Source organism: Taudactylus pleione, unplaced genomic scaffold (assembly GCF_031769625.1).
Source record: "Taudactylus pleione unplaced genomic scaffold, aTauple2 ptg000113l, whole genome shotgun sequence".
Lineage (NCBI taxonomy): Eukaryota > Metazoa > Chordata > Amphibia > Anura > Myobatrachidae > Taudactylus > Taudactylus pleione.
This window is the reverse complement of record NW_028284515.1, coordinates 1,031,413-1,058,800: the sequence shown is the minus strand read 5'-3', so window position 1 is coordinate 1,058,800 and position 27,388 is coordinate 1,031,413. Positions and strand designations below refer to the sequence as shown.

The 27,388-nt window shown below is 41.1% G+C and overlaps 1 protein-coding gene across 2 annotated transcripts in view; it reads left to right on the top strand.

The window, feature by feature from the left end:
* SLC25A21 (solute carrier family 25 member 21) overlaps window positions 1-27,388 on the top strand; it is a 536,964-nt gene that overhangs the window by 385,164 nt on the left and 124,412 nt on the right. For both annotated transcript variants that reach the window (XM_088471286.1, XM_088471285.1), the window contains one exon: window positions 20,235-20,301. In XM_088471286.1, coding sequence (XP_088327412.1) covers window positions 20,235-20,301 — 67 coding nt within the window. The remainder of the gene's footprint in view (window positions 1-20,234; window positions 20,302-27,388) is intronic.

The following is a 27,388-nucleotide window of genomic DNA, read 5'->3' as shown; positions in this document are numbered from 1 at the left end:
AGTATTTTGAAAACCGATCCTGTCCTTAAAAAAAAAAAAAAGCAAGTAATTTGAAGGACCAGTTAGCACCTGGTCTACTAAAATCAGCATCCAATGGAAGTGTACTTTAGATTAACAACACAAAATGATTTTGTAAGTGCAATATCTGCAGGTATACAAGTACTGTGTTTAATTAATTTAGTAATTACATCAAAAAAAAAATTTAAATAAAGGAATTTATTAACTGTATGACTAAGTAGGTAATTTACCAATATGAATGTACCTGTAACTTAAAATATATTGGTAAAACCAAAATTAACTTAAAATTAAAGAACCATTTGGTATTAAAATATTTTGCTAAATACCATAGCTCTAATCCCACAAGTTTAAAGTTTAAATCCATTGTACATGTATAATTGGAAGAAAGGGGGGGTTATATAGGAAATTATCCCCAACGGATATATACTCTTAACATAATGTCTCCACATGGGTGAAATTGCAACCTTCCTTTGACTTCTATCTTTTTGCCAATATGTTTACAAATATTGCTTCTAATAATTTATTATAGCTTTTTTGTCTATTTTCGGGGAATATTTTTTATATGGATTATGAATTTTTGGATGATCGGGACACATGGTGTGCAAAGCCGTGGCTACCGTGAACCATGGCTGCACCGTGTGGGTACTGTGAACAAATTGGTGGTGGAGCAGAGGGGCTGGTAGGTCTCCCTGAGATTGGCGGCTGCAGGAAGATTTTCTTCCGGAAGCCACCCAGTGGGCGTTTTTGACTGGTTACATCTGATGCGACCACACCAGGCAAGTGGTCAAAGGCTTTGCTTAATACATACAGTATTGCAGTGGTTCCCAAACTTTCTTGAATAACGGTGCCTTAGAGTATCAGAATATTTTAAAGGCACCCCTAGGCCAAAGTTTTTATTATTGACAAAATTCAGCAAACATTAGTAAATAAATGATGCTTACCTGTCAGCCTTAGGTTATGTTATGTGGTGGTGGCCAGGGCTGCTCTTCTGTTTTGTCCACATATTTTATGATTGGCAGCCACCAGCACTGGTTTTGCCTATCACATTGACCATAAATAATTTGGTCCTGGTCCACCAACCTGTGGCACCACTGCAAAGTGACCTGCGCACCCAGTTTGGAAACTACTAACTTACTGTATTCTTCATCCCAGACCTCCGTAAATTTTCTCCACAGAGAAATGTTTTGACTCAGAACTCCCCTCATATAAGATTTGGGACCTCATTCAGAGTCGGTCGAAGCGGCCGCACGGTCGTACGCCACCGATGTTCGCTATACTGTGCATGCGTAAAGTTCGCAATGCGCGTGCGCAAACTAGCCGCTACGATCAGAAATTTCTCTCTCCTTGAACACAGCCAGGTCGGTAGTTTGAGTGACAGATGGAGGCGTTTGTGGGTGGTAACAGGGGAAGGTGCTTGAAAACGGGGGAGTGGAGATCCGAACGCAGGCGTGCCTCATTATGCGAACAGCGTTTTATGGGAGTGCATATGGATTATGGGAGTGCATAATTAACACTGACATGATCGTAGAGCTTAAGAGAGGGTATGGTCAACCTTAAGCTCTACGACCAGTTCCGATGGTTCCCGATGGTCTCGATTAATCCTTATATGCCCGGAGATGATGTGCAATGCGTACGAGAAGGTGGCGTATTTTTTTGTCTTCCGACCGCTTCCTCCCCTTGGTTGGTCAGCTACTGATCCAAACTTAGGGATGCAACTTGCGAGGGAATCATTTGCATATCCGGCCCCTTTTCCCGTACGACCGTTCGGCCGCTTCGACCGACTCTGAATGAGGTCCTTGGTGTATTTGTTCTATGACTGTATGGACTGTATGATTGCCCCATGGAACCTGGATATAAGTCACCTTCTTGTCTTCCTCTGTATATCACATTTGTTAGTGCTTTCAAGTGCAAGAAAGGTTGCCCTAGTCCTCCCATGTTAACCAGAACACTTAAGTAAACTATATATAGTAACGATTTAAATGCCTCACACTAGTCACTGAAGTACATACTATTCATTATTATTATTAATTTATATGGCGCCACAAGGGTTCCGCAGCACCTTTAAAAAAGAACATGAACAACTGAGCGAACAAGAAAACAGTGACTTACATTACGAAACAATGCAGGACAAGGAAATGTTTTTAAACATTGCTGCATTTACGATAATAACACTCAGCAAGCAGCAGGGCATAAGCAACTAAGTGTTAGGTGCCATTGTGGGGAGGTAGGAGTAGATGATAGTATGAGTAAGGGAAAGAGAAGCACATGAGGGAAGATCAACAGTTGCTCAGAATTATTTGAAACTAAAGCTGCATACACACGTAAAGATTTTCTGTCCAACCGTCCAACTAGTTGATTGGTTGGAATGAAAATCTGGTAACGTATGAAAGCAAATGACAATCAGCAATTTGCTCCCAAACGCCAGAAAATGGACAAAAACTGTTGTTCGAACAAATTGTTTAGATCAAACGTTTAACAAACTTGTCTGATGACCATTTTCATCTGTTTTCTGGCATTTAGGAGCAAATTGCTGATCTTCAGTTACTCCCATACGTTACCAGATTTTCATTCCAACCAATCAACTAGTTGGATGGTTGGACAGAAAATCTTTACGTGTGTATGCTGCTTAAGGGCCTGATTCAGGTCATGCACAAATCTACCGCGCTGGGCATGTATCTGATAGTGTTCGAAATGTATCGAGACATCTCTGCGGGTTATTGAGTCGCACGCAAGTCAGCAAGATCTCCACTTGCAGCTATATTGGTGTAACTGGGCGGCAATGGGGCCTTTGTATATAGGCAAAGTGTGCCTTGGATGTGCTGCCAGAATACAAGCTATTCAGAGGCGAGCTTGCACAAAAATACAGCTGATTTCAGGCAGATATTTTATGTGGCCATCTCAGAATATGGCCATTTATTCTATCACTTGGATAAATACCGGTGTGGGGGGACCAGTGTTGTATTGGACAGCATTGTATGTTTTGTTTTTTGTTTTTTTAGTGGAAGAATTTTAACAGTACAGGTTCAGTCTTCTATAACCGTATATTCTAAAACCTGAAATATTCCATAATCCAGAATATGTTGGGGCAGCCGTGATGTCATGACATGACCTGATGTCATGACATCACAAGCCGGACGCCCCCAGCAAACGTTGGACCCACCGCGCAACACCAACTTGGAACCCCCATAGCACACACCGGACCCCCTGCAACACCTGCCGGATCCCCCCCAAAGCACACGATGGACCTCCTGCAGCACCTGCCGGACCCCCCACACAGGTATTCCGAAAAACAAAAAATTCCAAAATGCTCCTGGTCCCAAGCATTTCGGATATGATAGACTCAACCTGTATTTTGTTAGTTAGTGCACATGCACATGGTGCCTTGTAGAGAAGCATAACCTTCCCAGGGAAGGGCCCTTGAGACCAAGAGAAAGACTTGTTGAACTGAGTGAAAAGCATATTCAGTATCTAGAAATTGAATTCAGGAGGCAGAGTTAGATTGTGACATCTGGATATGTGTGTGTATTTCTCAAATTAATATGTGTCGTTTTAAAAGGTGTAAAGCCCGATCAGGACCAACCAATGATAGTATTGCCACATTTAATCTAATAGCCAACCTGAGCCAAAGCAATCTAAAAGCCCAACATTTGTAGTATCTTAATACCATTTAAAAATGGTCTGATAAGAGCCAGGGACTTCTTTGTGTTGGGAATAACCACTATGGTTGCTCCATAAAAAGAGAACCAGCAGCTGTACAGAAAAATGAACTAGAGAGGTAACCATCACCTCTATATGGGCCGAATTCAATTCAGTGTGTTGTTGAATAGCCACAGGAGGGAGCTCCCGCAGCTATTCAATTCAACGCGCTGTTAGCGTTGTCGGGAATGGGTTAAGTCTGAGAATGCCGGTTCTCGCGACTTAACCTGGGTGTTAAGGCGCGGTAACCGGCATTCTCTGACTAAGGTACTGGGCGCACAGCACGTTAAGCTGGCAAACAGCTGCGTGCCCGGCACTTTTGTCAGATTTCTCCTCGCATCCCCAGGGGGGTGTGAGAAGAAATCCTTTAGTCGCCCAAACAGCGCAGTGTATTGAATAGCTGCAGGAGCTCCCTCCCACGGCTATTCAACACTGCACTGAATTGAATTCGGCCCTATATTTCCTATACCATTCAGTTAGAAACTCACAGTTCCAAATATAATCCCATCCTTTGTATATTTGTATATACAGATGGAGCCCATGTAAATTAGACAATCAGTATGATTAAGTTTCAACCATGCAGCACATGTGAAACCTCCCCACACTAGAATTGGTGTACAGTACTGTGGGTGTGATTAGCGTGGAGGGACTTGGTGGTGCATCCTCCTTGCTTTGAGGGTTGTCGCACCAAGCTTGTAATTTAAGCCTGGTCCATCTGCATGCAGCTAAATGTATGTGCTGCCTTAATCTGTTATGAAATGTAAGCAGTAGTTATCTGTGCATATAAAAGGTTCACCTTGCCAAAAATATTCCCATCTAGGGGTTAATGTAGTGACCCTTTGCCTAGGTAGATGGCAGTAAGCCAAGATACATATACAGCTCACAGCTCTGCCCTCAGTGTTGTTGTGTGGCAGAAAAAGACATTAGCAGGAAGCAGCTATCTCCTTCGCCAAATTTTCAACAGAAGCATTTGTTCTGTTTTGTAAAGGCAAGCAAATAATTCTAATGCAGGTAAAGCCGGGTAGCACGAGATTTATTGTACAGTATGTCAACAGTGGGGAGGGGGGAGGAAGAGTTCCGTAAGCAAATATGGGCATTGGCTGCGGACAGATAGTTCAGTGACATGAGGATAAGGTTCGCTGGGTAATTGATGCAAGATTTGTGTTTTGTTATAATGCCATCGTATCAGAGGATGGATACAGGGTTACCACTAACTAGATACAATGTAAATGCTGTGTTATAGTTCATTATTCCGCTGACCAGAAAATGATTATGCATGAATAATGTCCATGCTAAAATAGTGTATTTCTGCCCATATGCAGACATGAGATGTGCTCCATTCAGAACAGTAGCAGATTTGTCTGGTTTATGCCAGGCTCATCCCACATGTGCCGAGGGCTGTAAAAAAGTTAATATGCAACAAACATTTGCTATTTGGCATCAATGAAATTATAAAAAATCCTCTAATACAGCAGACACAACCCCCTGTCCGGCATATGTAATAGAAAAAACAATGTTGCACAAAATCATAATCAAGGCCGCAGCAATGAAGAAAGCACCAATCAGTGTAAGCATTCATAAACAGCTGGTCACAAGTGGTTTGCTTAGGCCAACGATCGCCATCATCCTCTATTTGCACCTCCTTCTGCAAATACCACCAGCAAATAATACGGCTTTCTCAGGCATATGTGCATCTTTTCTCAGGGCTGTGTCTGCATAAAGATGCCCTTACTGTTCTTGGCCTACATTCGAATGCCCCATTGCTGGCAATTTTCGCCAATTCAGATACAGGTGGGCATAAGTGGCAGAATCACGCAACTGCATGCGCCAATTGTTTTATGCAAGCAAAATGCAAATCAAACTATGTATGTCTCACCAACTGATGTAGTACTCCGGCACTGTTGATTGGGCATTGAAACACACGGGCAGTGCTGCCATTAGAAATTGTGGGTCCAGTACAAATGAATCATGCAGGCCTCTCCTCCTAGACTCCCACACTGCTCCTTGTCCCTCACTACCCACAACAGTACAGTGAGCGTAAAAGGTATATTATGCTTTTCTAGTGCCCAGAGAAGTTGTAGGTTACAATGGCCCTTACAAATATATGTATTTATTTTATAATCATCTTTTTGGGCAGAGGCACATATGGCCATATGAGGAGGATGGGCAGAGGCATACATAGGGAGGAGGCACACTTACTAAACTGTAAAGGGATAAAGACAGAGGAGAGACAGAGATAGACACACAGGGCATAGGGAGCAAAGAGCTGCAGACACTGGGTAAGACAGACTCCTGTACTACTGCTGCCTACTTGCTGGACTATGCAGTGCACAAGAGGCCCAGGCATAGCCAATAGATAAGGGATAGAGGAGTAGTGTAAACTGTGGAGGTGGGTTCTGGTCTAAGGGTGGAGACACGCTGTAGTACACAAGTGCATTTTGAAGACACTGTGCTGTGCACGTACCTGGACCATCAGCAGGACCAGTTTTAGTCCAAGTGGAGCCCAGAGCGAGAATTTCCCTTGGTGCTCCACACTGATATCTGCTGCGGTCCCTCTGTTTCCAACAGAATAAGCAAACAGGGGTGTATCTAGGGATCCAAGCCCCCAGTAATAGTACCCAGTAGTCCCCTCTATACAGTGCCCCCAGTAGTAATCACCCCGATGCTGCATTGCCCCCCTATACAGTGCCAACAGTAGTAGACCCCAGTAGTAGTCCCCTATACAGTGCCCCCAGTAATAGTACCCAGTAGTAGTCCCCCCTATACAGTGCCCCCCCTATACAGTGCCCCCAGTTGTAGACCCCTTATACAGTGCCCCCAGTAGTGGCCACCCCTATACAGTGCTCCCAGTAGTGGCCACCTCCCTAAATTGCCCCCAGTATTGGTCACCCCCCATAAATTACCCCCAGTAGTGGCCACCCCAATACAGTAGTGGGCACCCCCCCATAAAGTGCCCCAGTAGCGGACACCCCCTATTTCAGTGCCCCCGCCGTAGTGCCAGGCTTACACACACACATACAAAGAACAAAAAAAAAAGTCAACTTACCTGGTCCCCGCTCCTGACGCGACCGCCGCTGTCCGAGTCCCAGCCCGCTCTTTTCCTGCATGGGAGAGACGTCATGACATATGACGCCTCTCCCGTCACATGCTGCGGGGAGAGCCGGAACACGGAGCTCATGAGTGAGCTCCAGCCGGCTCCCTCCGCGGACGACGCAGCAGCTAATGAGAGTCTGTATGACTCTCATTGGCTGGCTGCTATTACAAACACACAGCCACCGCTGGCAGCTGTCTATTTGTAAAAAGTGTAGGGCAGACTACTCTCACTGCGGTCTGCCCTACACTTGTGGGGCCGAGGGACTTGTCCACCCCTTGGCTACTGGTGGCACTCGTGGGCGGCGCCCCCCCTTTGGTCGGCGCCCCTGGCGAGTGCCATCCTGGCCACATTGTGGCTACATTGCAGTAGCGATGTTATGTTGTTGCTATGGTGATGGTTGTATCACGTTTGCGCTATGACGTGATGACGTCAGTAGCAAGACGCTGGCGGCTGGGCATGCAGTCCCGCCCGGACTAGCCTGCAAATGGTTCACTGGGTGATTATGCTCATGGTATTTAAGGTAAGATTTTGTACACTGTTGTTATTGTTCTGACGAAAATGCCATAACGCATTGAAACGTTAATGGAGCGTACACACGGTCAGATTTGTCAGACTTGTCAGATTTGTCAGATGAACGACTGAACGATTGAACGATTTTACCAAAGTTTTGAACGATTGAACGATTTTTGACTGCATTAAAATGAATGGAATCGTCCAAGTCTGACTGCAAACCCATCAGATGTCAGATATCGTTATCTGACAAACGGGAACGCGCATCGTTGATCGTCCATCGTTCAGGCATGTCAGATATGAACGAATTTCCTTCAGATATGAACGACTGAACGATTTTTAAATCGTTATCGTTCATACTGAAGGAAAAATCTGATCGTGTGTACGCTCCATTACACCTGAAAGCTGCCTGTTTGGTCTTTTGTTCATGCATGGAGTGCCGCACGCTACGATCTATATATATATATATATATATATATATATATATATATATATATATATATAATATATATATACACAGTGCATCTGGAAATCTGGAAAAGTATTCACAGCTCCTCATTTTTTCCACATTTTGTTATGTTACAGCCTTATTCCAAAATGGAATAAATTCATTTTTGTCCTCAAAATTCTACACATACACACACAATACCCCATAATAACAACGTGTGAAAAGTTTATTTTTAGGTTTTTGCAAATTTAGAGATCAGTATGGATAAATCAGACGGCCATACAGGAATGTCATTTTGCAATAGGTAGATCTTTATCTCCTGCTCTCTATCACTCTCTGCCTCACTCCCTCTCCTTCCAAAGTTTAGTGGATTACTTTTCGCCCTGTCTGCCATTTGGCTATTCCATTATGCCATTTGATTGCTAAGAACACCATGGACACTACAAGAACTGGTAACATATACCTTAGTCACCTTAAAGAGAAATTTCTATTATTATTGAACAATACAATAGTCTGCTAATCTATTTGTTCCCACCATTATATACAGTATATCTGACTATTGTGTTTGAGCCTATCTGCAAATTGAGGCAGCAGCCCTGGAATCCATTGAGGAGTGGCATACATAATAGGTGCCCAAAGATTATACTCTGTAGTCAGGGTCAAATACAGAGGTCTGGTTAGTAGCAATGGTTAGGGTCTACGCTAAGAATTTGGTAAACTACAGTGATCTCAAAGTGTTAGCCAGCGCAGCTAGAGTAATACCTGGGCATGACAGGATTCATAGTCAGGAGTTAACCAAAGGTCTGGTACACAATGCGGCCTGGCAGACAAAACATGCTAGACACTGGTGCTGAGACCCTGTAATCTGACTACCTTGTAGTCCTGAGTTAATAGCTCAGGCATGCCGGGAACCAATGGTGACACAACACCCAACTCATTAAGAGCACCTTTGTTATGCCCCAGGCAGCCATGAACCACATCAGCCCCATGCACCCCAGCCTGGGTGCTATCAAAATAATACACAGTGCTATTGTCCTCGAGTTTATATGCAAAAAACATAATTCAGTAATAAATCTCTAAATCTGCAATATGTCAGATGGATAAAAGTTTAATATATAACCTTAAAATAAACACATGATAAACCATCATCTATAAATAATGCTTAATTAAGCTTATTTCCTTAGGATCTAGTCATAAAGCTGTTGTGCCACAATAGTATGACTATACACTATTAAACTTATGTGGGGGCTTCAAAGCTGCTTAGGACAGATGTTGATGTACCCTACTGATGTACTGTACTGATGTTACCAGTGCTCTCCTTTGAGAATAGTCTTATTCTTCACAGTTCTAATCTGAGAAAATATCACAAAGGAGCACTCAGAAGAAGAGAAAGAATTAGTTATATCTAATATAATATAAGCAAGCATTAGTGACCCTAGACTGCAGGTCAGATAATTCAGTGATCATGCGGTCAATGACCAAGGCACCTGTACCCCACAGAATGTATCCTGCTCAGTGTCTCTCTGGCCCAGAAGAAATGTCACACGTGTCGTTGGCCAATGCTTTCATCTTCTCAAGCTCCATGCCTGTATGCATTCTGCTGAATTAGGGAGGGCTTTATATGATTAACTTCAATTTGTAATCTGAGCTACAGTATTTAGTATTTCACTTAAAAACACTAATAAAACATGGGAAAGATGCTATGCTCAATGCCTTATCATTACAGAAACAAACATATAAACAATTAATGTACATAGGGCCTGATTCAGAGACGGACGCGGTAGTTACAGGCTTTTTACGCAGCGACTGTTCTAAAGTATGGTAGTGCTGCAGGAGCCTTCCATAGAAGCCTCCTGCTGACTTCTCTGATCCACTGCTGCATCTGAAGACACAGTATCGGATCATTCTGTTAAAACATCGGTCATCTGAGTAATTCTCAGGCTACTCAGGATAACCGGGGATTTCTCTCTTCAGGGGCCAGTGAAGCTGCATCCAAGGATGCAGCCACTGACTTCACACCCAGAAAATAGAGCTGACTCACCCCCAGTTTCTGGGATGCTGGCCGTCGCCATTCCTTTCCCGCCTCCAAACAGCTGCAGCATATCAATCATGCTACGGCTTAGGGGGCATTGCGACCATCCTCATAGATAGAGATCTGCACAGTGTTGTGCGCAATCCATCTCGTTTGTGTACAAATCTGAATCAGGCCTATAATCCATACAATGGTTAATATCAGTGAATATATAGATTCTGATTAATGGTTGCTATGGGCAACATCACTACTTAATAGAACTCCCTTCTTAGTAAATTTACCCCATAGAGTCTATTTCAGTGTATAAAGTGTACATTATTCCAAATTATGTTTTAAGGAAAAAATCTGGCTCTGAATACTTAAATACTATCTGTTTCACAACAATAAGATTATATGTGAAGAACAAGTACATTTGATAACTAGAAAAATATTCAGTAGGATGTTACAAAGTGGAAATGTAGCACAATTTTGTGTGTGTGTGTATTATATATATATATATATATACACACAATAACACTAAGGGGAAACTTTACCTTCTTTATTTTAAAACACTTTTATTATCTCTCATAAACACAACTATCATATATCATTACATTATGTTTTAGTATTTCACTACCCTGTACAATGAGAACTCTTATGCTTAACATATGGTATTATTTTAAAATACATTTATAACGTGTTGGAATTCTTGTCATTATAGAAATTTATTAGTACAGAATTGGAAGCTGAGTGCTTTTCAACTAAATAAATGTTTTCTTTTATTTGTACTTTACAGCTTTTTAACCTGATAGCTGTTATCTGGGTGATGAAATCAGGCTAGTTGAGTTGGCACATGCACTCTTATCTCATCTGAAAGCCAGCGAGAATAATGTTTGCCCATTGGATGCCACTAGCAAAGTTTGTCAGCTGTCTTTATTATTATTATTATTATTATTATTATTATTATTATTATTATTACTACAGAGAGATAAAATGGCCCTGCCTGCTTGCTTGCTTACAATCTATAGGATAACAGGAGTTTAATAGATGAGATTAAGTATCACAAATTTAAATGTGCTCCAGTCAGATAGCAAGGTTTTTTTTTGAGTATTGAAAAGAACAAGCTTTGTGTGACCTGTGTAGAGGGAAGTTAATTGGCTACAATACCTCAGGGAGTATCTGGTACAAGGACGTTATCAGCAGGATCTCCTGTACAGTAAGTTGCAATAAGATTGGACTGAGGGTCTGATTCAGCAAGAATCGCTATTCTGCTAGAACGCATGCACCGCAGTTGCTAATAGCGGTGAAATGCAAATGTTTGCAATCGCATTGCGATCACAGCTTACCATAAGGACGCCCTCTTCCACTTACACACATCCGTGTACTTGGGCAACAAAGCAAAATAATCTGTGACATCGGACCCATACGCACAGTTAAGGCAGGTCAGACCTCACTCAGGAATTGCTAACTTCAGGTCACGCTATGTCATTTAGGGGTAAATTTACTAAGATGGGAGTTCACTTAAGAAGTGATGTTGCCCATAGCAACCAATCAGATTCCAGGTATTATCTTCTAGAAGGTGCTAGATAAATGAGAAGTAGAATCTGATTGGTTGCTTTGGGCAACATCACTTCTTAATAAAACTCCCATCTTAGTAAATTTACCCCATAGAGTCTATTTCAGTGTATAAAGTGTACATTATTCTAAATTATGTTTTAAGGGAAAAATCATCAGTTTAAAAAGTTCTGTGTACAAATTAAGGGTCATTTAAGAACAATACACTTTGTATCAAAATAAAAAACTTAAGAATGAGTAAATATAAAAGTGAAAAAATAAACATTATATATTGTCTAAACTATACATTAAAAATTTAGCTATTCATTCATTTATTTGTTAAAATCATATATCTATTTAGTGTAATGAAGGGAGTATAGCTTAAATGATATTTTTTGTAAGTTTGTTTAATAAATTAATCTTTCCTTTGTCCAAATCCACTAGCTCTATTCCCTATACATGTAAGGCCCTGAACAGTACATGCAGGGGCGTTTCTAGAGAGGAGGGGGCCCGTGTGCAGTCTCCGACACGGGCCCCCTCCTCTCCACCCGGCGGCCAGCAGCGCACTGAGCTGTGCGCGGCCAGCGCCGGAGTTATAGACTCTGGGCACTAGAGTGTGTCCAGAGTCTATAGTGTATGGACAGCTCCACTGGGGCAGGGACTGATGTGAATGGACAAATATTCTCTGTAAAGCACTGCGGAATATGTGTGCGCTGTATAAATAACTGGTAATAAATAAATTATACTAATGATCCAATTTGAATGTATATATATCTCTGTTTATTTTTATATATAACAGCTTCATAATGGGGGTAAGGTGCAATCAGGGAGATTGTTAGACTCTTCAGGGAGATTGATACTATTTCAGGGAGTCTCCCTGACAATCAGGGAGAGTTGGCATATATGCTGTCATTTCACTGTTTGCAGCCTCGCTGTTTCATAATCCATTGAATAAAATGTAACACTTTTAAATATCCAAAAACAGAATATAGAAGTAGTTATGGTACTAACAAAATACCCAAATCTTGGAAGAGATTGTGGAGATGAGATCGCAGTACACAGCTGTGTGGGTAAGAGACCATTTATTTCTGTGTGGCCTGGCTCTTGACTGATAAATGAGGGGGTTGTGGTGACTGAAAAGGAGAAGGGTCCTCTTCCCCAGGTGTGCTGTTTGTTCTGTAATGCTCTGATGCCCGCCTCTTCTCAGATCCCATCTCTAATGGGCCTCTGCTATTTTGTTGCTGCTGTTTGTATTAGTTCAGGTTACAGCTACTATTCTTGCAGGCCCGCATTCTGCAAACCATCTCTCTAAGACATAGAGAACAGAGATGCTTTTAAGAAAAATCATATATTTAGCTGTCAGGCCCAAAAAGACACAACGTGTGGTCAGGAAGGTATGGTTAAGACAGTGATATCACCTTTAAAATACCATATGCTTCTCTGTCAGGAGCTGGGACAAATGAGGGGCACTTTGTGTAGAAGACAACTTAGTTCATCTACTAACTTTCCTTTGTTTTCAATGGCCTCCCACAGAGTTACTCAGTGTTGTTTGTTTTATGTAAGGGAATATACATAGACTGGTCTCATTACCATGCTGTATATAGAACTATTATAGAATGCACAAGGTTGAAAATGTGAATTTAAAAAAAAAAGAAACAATATGAATAGAGATCGTTATAAAGATGTGAAATAGGCTCAGATTTATCAAATCAGTCTTATTTCTCACCAGTACTGGTAATGTGGCAAACTGGATTATGTGCTCATTTTCCTGCAACATTATTTCATTTGCCACTGTCGTTTTACAGTATATCTCTTTTACATTGTGACTGTGCATTTTATACTACAGATAAAGAGAAGTTACTTGTTATCAGAACCACAACCATGTCTCAACATGGGTAAATGTCTTTGCAGACCTTTGTGGCTTTGGTCTGTAGTATTCTTTTATTTTTGCATTGATATTATGAACACGCCAATGGTTTATACATCATCACATAATATATACAAAAGCAGGTGAAAGTAAAAATGTTCACCTACTTTTGTATAAATGAAGTATCAGGGCCATTCATCATAAAGGTAATGCAGGAGCTATCACTGATATCTCCTTCTTACCTTTCAGCCTTCATCAAGGTCCGAAAATTAAAAATTTTTGGAGCTTGACTGCGGGAACACTCGCTATCTACAGATTGTAATTGTTCCCGCACCCTCCTGCTTCCCTATGGGAATGAGTCCCGGTTGCAAAGAGGGATCCAGTCGGATCCCTCCGCCACTGTTTGGCTCCTTCCACTGGAGATTGTGCGTGCATGAACCCAAGAAACAGTGAAAGGATTTGCGGAGACAGCTGATCTTTGGCGCTGAATTGCTCCAGCGCTCGCGGTGAGACAGAATGTTAATTATCGGGGGGCAGCCCGGATCCCGATAATTAACAAAATGTATAGGCCCCCGAAGGGTGTCCAGCTTACACTAACAATCACTGGGTAGCTGCTGTTAAGCTTGCAGCCCACAACTCAGAGGAAGGAAGATATGATCTAAAAAATATTAACAACCTAAGAATTCTGGTATGGAGTAACTCTGATCTGGGTCTAAAATAAGCTCTAGTATAGAAATCATTAGTCAGCTTTCCGAATGTAGATACCAGAATGTCGACGTGTTTATGTAAATATACGCAATTTGCATAGAAACAAAACAGATAAAAAAAAACCTTTTTGGTGCACTCTTAGATAATGAAGAAAGAAATGTACGTCAATGATCAGTATAAAACGTAACTTTTAATTAAAAAAAAACCCTCACTAAAAAGAGTAGTGTAAGAAATACCCTGTAATATAGGTAAAAAAAACTTCTACTTTATCATCAAAAGTTGTGTAAATCACATAATTATTGCTTAAATGCAAATAAAGCGGCCACAATATCTTAACCCTTACTATAAAAAAAATGTAGATTATAGGAGCCCCTGAGGAAAACCAATTACGACTTGGTTGAAACTTGTCGTTGGGCGGACTGCTGCTGTTGACTATTGGACACTTTATATTTCATATATGACTTTCACAATAAATCTACTAAATGTGAGTGCTGGATCTTTGTTGCTTTTTTTTCCCAAAAAAAGTGATTGCATATATTTATTTTGTATGAACCAAAATAAAATAAAATATATATACAAAATATAAATATACCAGAGGGTGTTAGATGAACAATATTATAGATAATCTAAATAGTGTTTTCCTATAGAATGTTCTCCTATAACTATAAGTCCAAAACTTGGTCTTTGTTTTCTTATCTCAAAACTTCAGATGAATTATTTTTTTTGTGTAGAAACTCCAATATGTAAACTTCAAATATGACCAATAGATATCTGGAAGTTATTCTCCTCACCAAAGAATCCAGAGGCCAATCAGTAATACAATTTTCACAATTTTATTAAAATCTTTATACAGGAGAAGTCGAAATAACTGTGCTTCTTAAAATGTTGTTGACATCCAATACCACTATACAGGGAAATGGTAAGTACTCCTGCCTACACCGTTTCGGGAGTGAGCTAACACAACAGGGGCCCTTTGCGGTAATGGATGAAGTACTTAAACCCTACGTGTTTTGTCCATTAGAGTGGACTTCATCAGGGGTATCAAAACACATTTAAAATTTGAACAATCATACATGGGGAAGACACCATCACGGATTGGATAATTTACTCCAAATGGGTGGATGAACCATATACAGAGAAATAATTTTCAAGATGGCTGATTGACAATAATACAAAAATTAAATGGTGTATAACCTCCAAGTCCTGCAATAGTGTATAACCTCCAAATCCTGCAGCACAAATAGGTGTATCCTCTCCAAAGGCAGCAGTCCCTCTGAAGAAATCCCTGTTGGGAAGAAATGCGTTAGGGAAAAGCACATCCTGATCACCACTTTGGATAAAGCAGCACCGAATATATATCTACGCTTGGTTGCAGTCTTCCATTTCGCAGATGGGGCTAGGACACCACGGGTACTTGTACCAGTAGGAAAAAATGGTGGGGCCATTCCGTGTCAAATCAAGACACTTTTTGTTATAATTTTATCTCACCAGCTCAGATTTTGTTCAAATTAAGGTATATGGAGAGTATATATGTAGTCTAAGAAAAATCCCAAATTTTATTTAAATATCTCTTGCTGTTTCCAAAATATGGTTATTTAAAGTTTTCAAAAATCTGTCAAAAACGCACAGCCAGCATATTTTCAAATCACCATAGCAGCTCTCCTAATTAAACTAGAGAAGTGGGAGTGGTGTCATTTTACTGTGTTGTTTATGCCCTTTCCTATGATATACAACACAATAGGCTTTGTGAAGAAAAACTTTTTCCAAGTTTAAACTGCAATTTTTAATCATGATTATCTCAAAAATTGCGTGGACAAAAAAGTAAAAAAAAAATTCTGGAAATAGTCTATACTAATAGTAAATGTTTTTCAAAATTTAAAAGTGGCAGGATAATGGGTCCATAGTTAAAAATTATTTTAAACAGGAGTAGGCACTATGGCCCTGATTCAGAGCCGGACGCTCTGACCAGAGCGCTCGCTCTGAATCAGGGCCCACCTCCATAATTATGTAGCGTCCTCCTGGACGCTCGTATAGCTGTGGGTCACCACCCACTGCCTATACGAGCGTGCAGGTTGATGGTCACGATGGTCTTGACCATCGCCACTGCGAGCCGAAGCCTGCGGTTCAGTTTCTCAACCGCAAGGCCTGGAGTGATTTTGGCTCTATCAGAGCCAAAATCACTCCCACTGACATCACTAGTGATGTCAGTGGGGCCGGCTTCTGACGGTAGGCGTTCCCTTGGGAACGCCCCCGTCTGGGAGGCACGCCCCCAGCACGCCCACCAAAGGGGGCGTGCTGTCAATCAACATCGACAGCACGCCCCCTTTGATCAGACACAACGAGCGAAGGAAAGTCCTTCGCTCATCGCGTCTCGCGCATGCGCACGACGGAGCTCCCTCCGTCGTGCACATGCGCAGTGCACACCATCAACCCACTTGCGAGCGGACAGCCGCTCGCGAGTGGGTCTGAATCAGGCCCCATGTTTGAAAAATCTGGGCCTACTTTTAAATCCAATTATATGATGGAATAACTAAAATTAGCCCAACACTCAATATTTGAATTAAATGTAAATTATCTTAATTACTTTTTGTCAATATCTACATATGAGAATATATAATATAGATATTATATTATTATATGTTCTCACATATAGACATTGTCAAAAAGTAATTAAGATAATTTACAAAAATTAAAATATTGTAGGCCTAATTATAAAAGTTCCTATATGACTTTATTAACTAAAAACAATGAATAATGCTTGCAAGAGAATAAATAATGATCTTCAATTATGTTAATGCATTGTTTATGGATCATGCTCATGAATCATTGTTCTCATGAATCAATGGTTAGGAATCATGCTCAGTATTGCAGGACAAGTTGTAGCATGTCTGTGCAAGCTGTGCAAGAAAAACTTAACAAGCTTGCAACAAGCTAGACTTCGATGTTGAGGCCGAGTGGCATTTTTCACCCACAGTGCATGGGAAAGGCCCCTGTGATGGAGTTGGTGGCTCAGTCAAGAGACTGGCAGCTAGAGCCAGCCTACAACATTCATATAAGAACCAAATCCTCACACCTCTCCAACTTTATGAATGAGCAGTAGAACATATATCTAGAATTAATTTGACGTTCACAACGCAAGAAGACTATATTGAGTCTGAAACATTTTTGAATGATCGTTTCAGCCAGTCAGTAACTATTCAGGAACACAACAGTATCATGATTTTATACCTGTTGATTTAAGTACATCAAAAATATCGGTGAAAACCATTTCTAAGGCTACAACATCACCTACAGTATTCGTTACAAAAAATCTAGACATACTCCAGTTGGCACAAATAAATGGCTATATATCCGTTGTGTATAACAAGAAATGGTGGCTTGCTTATATGATGGACAAAAATGAAGATGAAGACTAATTAAAAGTGACCTTCCTCCAGCCATCATTCTTCTATCCAATGAAGCCTGATGTACTATGGATACCGCTAACAGATGTCTTATGCAAAGTCAACCCTATAATTCTAACTGGAAGAATTTATGTAATGTCTCCTGATGACACTTTAAAATCCACTGAGGCATTGTCAAACTATCTTCAGCTAACATTGTTGACTGACTAATACAATGTCAAGTATTTCTATTCAACTTGATTTATATAGTGAAACTAATGAAGCCATCAAATCTATTATTACCTATTACTACTTGTAATACACCCGGCTTTTTTGAATAAATGACCTTGCTTTAAAAACATTTTTTAACTATGAACTCATTATCCTCCCACTTTTACATTTTGACAAACTTTCAACATTAGTATAGACTATTTCCAGAAATTGTTTGAACGTTTTTGTCCATGCACTTTTTGAGATAATCCATATAAAAAATTTCAGTTTGAATTTGGAAAAAGTTTTTCCTCACAAAGCCTATTGTGTTGTAAATCATAGGAAAGGGCATAAAAAACACAGTAAAATGACACCACTTCCACCTCTCTAGCTTAATTAGGAGAGCTGCTATGGCGATTTGAAAATATGCTGGTTGTGCGTTTGACAGATTTTTGAAAACTTTACATAGCCATATTTTGGAAACGGCATGATATTTTTATATAATGTTTTGTACTTTTTTTAGACTACATACATGCTCTCCATATACCAAATTTGAACAAAATCTGAGCTGGTGAGGTAAAATCACTGTGTTGATTTGACACAGAACGACCCGGTGAGATCAGGTGGAATATTCCACGTTGAACAACCGGAAACCCTGTGCATTGATCAGAGCCATTACAGTGCAGGTCTCTGCTAACAGCCGCATGGAGGTGCACGGAGCCAAGGATCATATCACTCTGGGTGATTGGACACCCTACACATTGGTGAGTCCCGTGCTGTGACTTTTTACTTATTGAGTACCGACCCCTGGTGTAATTGTGGGAAGGCTGCTAGTTCAGCAGTGAACTTCTTGTGGATTTCGGTCAGACATTAAATGCCGGTTACTTGTGCTTTCGGGCATTGAGATCTGCTAACCTTTAGCCGGACGCTGCTTTCAGGCACTATTTCAACATATATCTATCAAGCAAAATAAATTGATTGAGATGTCTTTTTTCCTGCCTACTTGTGAACTCTTATTTGTGTAGCGGACTCAATATATATTGAAAAGAAATGCACAATAAGAATCTATGAGATTGTGGAGCTTGGAAGCATTTTTATGAAGCAAATTAGTATCATTGTGCCACGAGCTAGCTAAATCCATATGATTGTGGTGATTCAAGACTACACATAGAAACAGTGTTTCAAAACGATTTATTGCAACAATTGATGATACAGCGTTGCTATTTTGCTTAACTGTGATTATGCGCTGAGGCATATGATTTTAAATACCATACAGACATTTGTCCATTCACTGTTTATTATTTTTTACTAATGTTTGTTTTGCTTTTGTATTTATATATATGATATTTTTACTGCTGATGTCCTATATATTTATGGGCATTGATTGTTTTATTGTATAAATAAATGTAAATATTTTTTTATTGAATTCTCATTTTATTATACATTTCCATTGTGAGTCAGGACATTGTGCACTGTATTTCGCAGAGCTGTTAACTTTTTTATTTCTACCAATATAATTGCACTCTGCTCTAAAGGCCCCCAAACATCAGCAATCGATTGTGGCAATTCTGCAATTTGCAGATGATTGTATAGAAAACTCTGCAATGTATGGGCTTCACAGATCGCAGATAGCACCAAAAAGTGATTGGAATTGTTAAATCAGATTGTCCAACATGTTGGATTTCACAGATCAATTGGGGCTGTAGATTGCTAGTATATGGAGATGATCAGCAGATTTGCAGACCGTTACTAGTAAAATGATGAGGCCTTTCAAGATTGGCAGATCTGTGTTTGCTGCAATCGATCTGCAAATCACTGAAAAAGATCTGTAATTTATGGGCGCAGGTTGCTAGATTATGAAATCCTAAGATTTTTCAAATTGTTCAATTGTGGTTTTCAGATTGCTGATGTATGGGTGCCTTTAGATATCCTACTTACTGCTACAGCCAAGGGCTGTCCTGCTAGCCCGCACCTGTTCTCAGTTCCTGCTCTGCTAATCACTCTGCAGCATCAGTTCTCTAATACGCCTAGTGGCCTGCATAAGGAATAGCATACTTAAGCCATTCAGCTTCACTCACACTCCAGCACATACAGCCAGAGCCGTAACTAGATTTTTTGGTGCCCTGTGCCAGAGAGGGCATTGCCCCCCCTCCCCCCCATTTTTTAAATAGGGACATAAGATAGTGCACCTAAAAAAGGACCATGGCCTCAAGGGGAAGAGATAGAGGAGACCAGGAGATGCTGGGGATAAAAGAAGAGGAAGCTACAAGTGAGAATGATAATAAACAGGAAAATTGACAGACCCAAACAGCGCCCCCTGCCCTGTGGTGCTCTTAGCCATGGCACTGGTCGCACTACCCTAGATACGGCCCTGCATACAGCTATCCCCAAGGGGCCCCTGGCTCATCTCAACAAACCCCTAGTGCCGTGACAGCTGCATTTTGGACTAATGATCATTATTAAAATCACTCGGAAGTCAATAGTTTTGATAATTCATGTATATCAGGGACATTTGTCTAGCTGTAACAGATTAAACTGATGACATTGTTATAATTACAGTACAATATAAGTATGGTAAGAATTTAACAAATGGGATCCATATAGGTTAACTCCACTCATAGACTTGCTATATTGGAAATGTCATTGAATATTTTGTCTAGGTGAAAACTAACATTAAACAAATAAAACACTGTCATAGTCTTTGTATGTATATATTCATTTTTATCTATTTATAGGTTGCTTGGCTTCTACAAGGGGATACTTCCTCCTATCCTCGCAGAGACGCCAAAACGAGCAGTAAAGGTACAGAGTGTTAAGTTTTGCATTTTGTTTTTGAAGAAGGAGTTAAAAACTTCCCTTTCTTGAACTTGTCAGCTAACTGGGGACTTGACCTGTGACCAAAATCATCAGAGACGTTTGTTAAATGAATAGTAAACTAGAATATCGTCTCCTGTTCTGTAAAACAAATTCTCTATTTACATGTCATGCAAAGCGTTGTTTTACCTGCGCTATTTACATAACGTTGAAATTACCATGGGAAGCAAATCAGTATTTTTGGCAGTTCTGAACTCAGTAAAAGATGAATTGGAAAATTGTCTACAGCCTTCAACGCTTTGTCTCTAACAAACATATATGGTATTAACCCTGTATCTCCAGAGAATACAGGTGTAACAGAAGAATGGGTTTGCGTTACAAGTAGATTAGTACAGGTTACAGGTTTCCATCCTGTGACAGTTTACCTCTACTCTGCTATTCTAGGTTACAAATTTAGGGAGGTATCTCACTATCGCTCTATAATCCACTTTTTAAGCACTGTGTCTAACCACACCATGTAGAGAACTGCCGCAATTCCATCTGGTATGGCCACTATGGGTTTTTGCACCCCCGCTCCTCCAACCTCAACATTACCACCCCAGCTCACCATAAAGTCCCTTCTCTGATCTCAAAGAGAGGAGGCCTTTTGTGCAGGGCGGCACTACCATTAGGCAGCTGCCGTGAGCGCCAGCCCCTAGAGGGCGCCGCAGAGTCCCGCTGTCCATGCTACGCTAACCCTACTGCTAGTGCCAGGTCTCTGTTGCAGCCACCAGCACCTTGGCTGTCAGCGCTAGTACGTGCCCCAGGGCTCTGTCAGGGCCGCATCTGAGGGAGACAAGTGAGGGGACGCAGCTCGGAACTTTACTGAGAGACGGAGCCTGGTGCCAGCACATTCCCTGCATCCCCACTGACAGACTCAGTCTCAGCCCCCTGACCCTCAGCATCCTCTCTAGCTCATGCAGTACCTAGAACCCCCCCCATTGTCATCGGCAGAAGGGAGCGGAGCCTATATGACAAGCCCCGCCCCCATATCACCTGCGAATCGCAGCATCACATCTCGAGGGGGCCTAATGATGAAGGTGCCCCCCCATTAGCAACCGGCAGCAGCTGCTGCTTCAATAGTGTAAGTATGTTTTGTGTACTGTGTAAATGTGTGTATGTATGTGTTATTGTGTGTATACAGTGCATGACTTAGTGTGTGTATACAGTGTGTGTGATAGTGTACTGTGTGTATATATGTGTAAGTGTTTGGCAACACACCCTGTCCTCTCACAGTCTATTTCTACTGCCTGCATGCACCTTGTCTCCCCCACTCACTCATTTCTGTCCCACCCCACCCTACTCCCCAGCAGCACTGCGCCTCAGCCTATCTCCATGGAAGACGCTTGACATCCCCACCTCCAATTAAGATAAATTATTGGCGGGGGTGTACTAAAGGTGAAAATGCTGTAAAACCCCCGAAAATGCAGTTTTCATGTGTTTTACTGCATTCCCCAAATGTACTAAACATCGGAATGCGATGCATTCAGGTGCTTCGTCCCGATGGATAACTCCTATGGGCTTCTTATCAGGATGCTCCCCCCTTGGGAAGGTTCCGATCGGCCCGAGGGACTTCTAGATGTTAAACCCAAAAGTCTCTCTGTCTGGAGTCACCACAAAGGACAGCTCTTATCGGGAGAACTGTCCTTTGCGATATTCTTGGTACATACCACGGTAATGAACCGCAGTATGTACCTGAAGACAGGCGGGATGTACCGCATCGCTAATGCGATTCTTGGTACATCCCGCACTTTGTCTGTGTCCCTCTTCCACAAGTGACATATGCATGAGACACACGTAACCTGCTTATGTGTTTAACCTCTTTTGGGGGGAACAGTGGTGGTAGGGTGAAGTTTTGCCTTGGGCGCCTAGAAACCTTGCACCGGCCCTGCTCTTGTGTGTCTGCACCCAACTTGCAACTAGTTCATTAAAAATGGTCCAAGGAAATCTCTACAGTGCTAGACATCGTAGTTGAACTGCAGTGCATTTATCACTCATCACACGTGGCAAAGAACATTTGCAAGTTCAGTGGTGCTAGTATAATGTTGTAACTGTACTGTTGTGGGGTGCATTTTCCTGCCATGGATTGCAGCATAGATTTTCTGATGGCAAATGGGTCTCCAAAGTTCTCCCAATCACAGAGCACGTGTGGTCGCCCATTGCTTTAATGACTCATATCTTTCATATTCCATGGCCTCCTCAGTCACCAGATCTGACACAATCGAACATTTATGGGTGGTATATTCTGGAACTACACTTGAGCATCATAAATCACTATCAACTAATTGAGTCACTATCCTGTGGACAGATGGCCCTGGATCCTACCTGTTTTTATGTACTGTATATATGTGCATATATGTATGTGTGTGTGTATGTGTGCAAATTAATAATGTCAATTTAATTGCTAAGTGGCATATTTAACAAAACAAAAACTATAGTATATAGATCTATATATCTATATGTGCCTCTTCCTTTCACTATTTATGTTTCAGTTTGTCTTGGACTTACTTTAGCGCGCATCTTCTGATATTTAATTTTACATGGTCAGGACTGTGAGCACTTTTTTTGCACCATTGCTCGTGTTTTTGTTATTTGCACTGACTGATTCTCCGCAATCAACTGCAATTTTCCAAAAATATTTTTTGCACAGCACCAGCACTTTTTTGGAGTAGAAGTTACTATTGCACCTTAGTTCTTTAAACATGTTGGGTGAAGTAGATGAAGCAACCAGTGGCTCACACGCGAGAGTTGAATAGACTCATGGAGTTACTTACAGCTTCTCTGACTCAGATCACAGTATTATTTTATTCAGGGATAATTTAAAATTAGTGGTTGGTAAACCACACAATGTACATTTGTATCATGAGTTGTTGAAATTAAAGCGCCGCGAAATGGATTACTATTATCATGGTGTTACATTATCCGATTATTTTAGGAAAAATAAGATCCCATGTGGATTTCAAATTAAAAACATACACATCATAGGCCACAAAAAATGGACTTCAATGTTCAACAAATGTTAATTTGATTTGATGTTGGCTGTTATTGAAGAAGTCACATGTGAGTTATCTGAAATCAGGGTGAAAATAGAGTATTTTGTAATACTCGCAGCTAACACCCTGGTTAATTGTTATGATAAGCTTTCATTACAGCTGGATAAATACAAAAAGGATTTGATTGCATATAAAATAAATAAAATGGGTAAAGTGAAAAACCATTATGCTCGTCATCAGATATACCCTTGGCTGACTGATGGCGATCAATCACAATGGACTTATAGGAAACATCCTTTATCAATATTCAATAGATCAGGATTAGAAACCCAGGGCCTGATTCACTACGGATCACTATTGCGATCGAAGCTGCGATTACGTTCTGCTGCGAAGATATGCTAATGTCTGCACCTGCTCACCCGGCATAGAGACGCCCACTAACACTTTCGCACATCCGTAAGACCTCACAGCCCTGCGTATACATTGAGTAACATCGAACCCTCACGCAGAATTACAGCAGGTCTGACCTGTCTCAGAAATTGTAACTGTCGTCGTACGCAGAGAGTACTCAAACTACAAATGCCGTCGCAGTGACTAATTTATGCAAGACCAGGAAATGGCGTTCAAACAGACAGGCACGCCTGCGTTTCTCCAACCACTCCCCTGTCACCACCCCCAAATTCTGATGTCTCATCTCTCTATCTGCGATGGCTTTGTATCTGCATAATTGATCGCAGTGCGCTTGCAATGCTAACTCATGCACGCGCACTGCAGTACATACGCATGCACAGTACGCACCATCGGGCAATCTGCGTGCGCTGCTGCAAATGTGATCCGTAGTGAATCAGGCCCTGAGACTTCTAGGGATGAGACCTTGTCAGTGGGTGAAGTCGAACCATCTCAACATGTCCCTTTAGAAATCAAAACTTGAGCACAAGTTGCATACGCCTACGATGATATACCAGATGCAGGGGACAACGCAAGGGGGCAGAATCCTCCATTACTGAAATGCAAATAACAGAGGCTCTTTTTAATCTATCATCCAGACAACTCACTCCAATTGAATCTCAGGTTCTTGCTAAAGGATTAAAAATGTTTCCCACCCATAAATTTGACCCTTTCCTATGGAAAATTGAACATTATAAGTTGGGTAGACAACTTCATTTAAGAGAATTCATTCTGAATAAAGACAACCTTGATGAGTTATCTGCTTCACCGACTGTACAAATTCCTGCCTCTCTCAAAGAGAGATCTACATTTGACCCTCTGTCATTAAATGCGTCAGTTGAGACATACACTCATTATGGAGACTCACATGTACAAGATGCTGATAAATGTCATAAAACTACACATTCCAATTCACCCAAAGGGAATGGAATGTGTTGAAGGCTCTGAGTCAATGTCCTGAGATTACGATCAGGACCCGCTGTCAAGAGTGGTGGGATCATCATCCAAAATCTAAGCGAATACACTGCTAAATTAGACCGACAGCTGAGTGATGTTAATACCTATAAATCACTGGACTCTGATCCAACTATGAAGTTCAAGTTGGAACTTGACACCATCCTGCAAAATGCAATGGAAAATAAGTTGATCAGCCCCACAATGAAAGAATCATTGATCACTACGCATCCAATCAAATCTTTACTGCATTCTATTTCTAAAATACATAAAGATAGTACACATCCACTGGGCAGGCCTATAATCTCGGCCAGAGGTTTTTTATTCCAATCAGTATCTATATTTTTCTACAATTTGTTACAACCACATGTCCAGGCACATGCTAGTTATCTTAAGGATACCAACATGTTGTTAACTAAATTAGCCAGAATTATAGATATTCCTACAGGATGCCTAATGTGTACTATAGATATAGAGAACCTTTACACTTGCATTCCTCATGACCAGGGGTTAGTATCAGTTTGGAGATTGATTACCAACAATCCCTTATATAAGGGGCGTGATATTGACTTGTTTTTGACCTTCCTCGAATTAACACTCAAATGTAATTATTTTTTCTTCAATGGGAAGTTTTACTTGCAACTCCAAGGTTGCGCGATGGGGTACTGTGTGGCCCCTATCATTGCTAACTGTTTTATGTTCTCCATTGAACAGGATCTGGTCAACGCCAATCTGTCAGTTCTCAGATACTGATGTATACTCATTATTTAGACGACCTATTATTAGTTTGGACTGGCACCACTGACATGGTTGTGAATTTGATTGAACACCACAACAGCACGTTATCTCCAGTTAAATTTACTTTTTCAGTCTATCAACAGCAGATCCAGTATCTAGATGTCCACATTGAAAACAATAATGGGCAAATTGTCATTTCATTAAACAAAAATCCTGCAGATAGAACTAATTTACTTTTGGCATCAATTCATCACCCTATTCCCCTAAAAAAAAATGGTTTCTATACTCTCAAATACTTAGAGTACGCAGAATAACCAGAGACCCTACCAAGATGGAACACTCTCTATCTGAGATTGTGGATAAATTCTTGCACTGCAGTTACGAATTTAAGACACTTCTTGTCAATTAAGCAAGAAGTAATAAATCTTCCTAGAGAGCAAGTTCTTAAGGTTCAAATAACGGAGCGCACCTTTCATCCATTAAAAAGCTGCTATTTCATCTGGACAAAGCGATCAGCTGGTGGCCAGACACTTTAGTGAGGCTACACACAATCTGGCCACACTACGTTATCGCATCATAGAACATATCCCTAATCCTTTTAGAGGAGGGGACCATTCATTAATGTTACTGAGAGCTGAGAGTCTGTGAATATTTAAGTTGGACACCCTAAAGTGTTAAACGAAAATTTTGGCCTTTCATGTTTCCTATAAAATTTCTCTTTTTTTATTTTTATGTCTTTATCTTTTGCCTATTATATTATTTTTATTTGTAGTGATCTAACGTATCAAATGTATTTTTTCAACATTGCGCTGTTTATTTTTCTCTGTGTAGTGTGCCGATGTTTACATATTTAGTTAATACATTAGTGAAGTTTGTTCATTATAACTATATGCAGTGGCTGTTCTCAGCTGCTGCTTGGATGTGCATACGATGTTGCCTAGTAACCTCACCATATCTATCATTGGCAATGTAGATCACATGGTGTTTAGCTTCCTCCATGTCCCCGATCGACGCGACACCATGACGTCATTACACTGTGCGGGAGTCCGTGGTGGGTGGCTACAGTAGGTTGATGCTATGTGGCTAAAGGACCTCTGTGATGTATCAACCACATGACCGCTGCAGGAGGCTGGACTGCTCCTGTGTTACCATCCATTAGGGCATAGAGGGGGAATAAATATTTGTGGCGAGCTTAGCGAGCCACCATGCCCGAAGCATGGCAAGCATTGCGAGCCCACGAGGGGACACTTTTGGCCCCCTGTTCTCATACCTGCCCCTCCCCCTTTTAGCGCCGGTCACGTGGATGTGACGTCACAGGTCCCCTGCAGCCCCCTTTTCTAGTCATAACCGTGGCTACATGGACGGTCCTCTGGGTATTTAAATAAGTGTTTTGTTAATTATTTGTTTGAGTACCCTGACGAAAATGTAACACATAAAGCACTGAAACGTTGGTAATCCAGCCTGCCTGTGTTTTCATTCTGAGTGCCACCATCATGGAACTTTTACATACAGCAGGATCCACACCACTCAAACAACTGCGGTGTTTGTGCTATGTAACCACACCATTTAAATAAAAAAATTCATACATACTCAGCACTCACCATTAAATCCCAAACTATACTTCATTTAATTCCAGGGAATGTTAGTTCCAAAGTATTGCAATAGTTTACCAAGCTGACCAACCACGTCACGGTCTTCCCTTCTGGTCAGTCCCTACATTGACTCTCCAAAAATATGAGCATTGCTCCACATCATTTAGCTCCAGGTATCCCACAGATTTTAGGTACACATTATACTTCTTCATGAGTTTAGGTACTGGCTCATTGTCTTAAAGAGACACACTCAAGCATATTAATTAATGGGCACCTGGGGGGTAAGCCGATAAAAATTTACTTACATAAGGG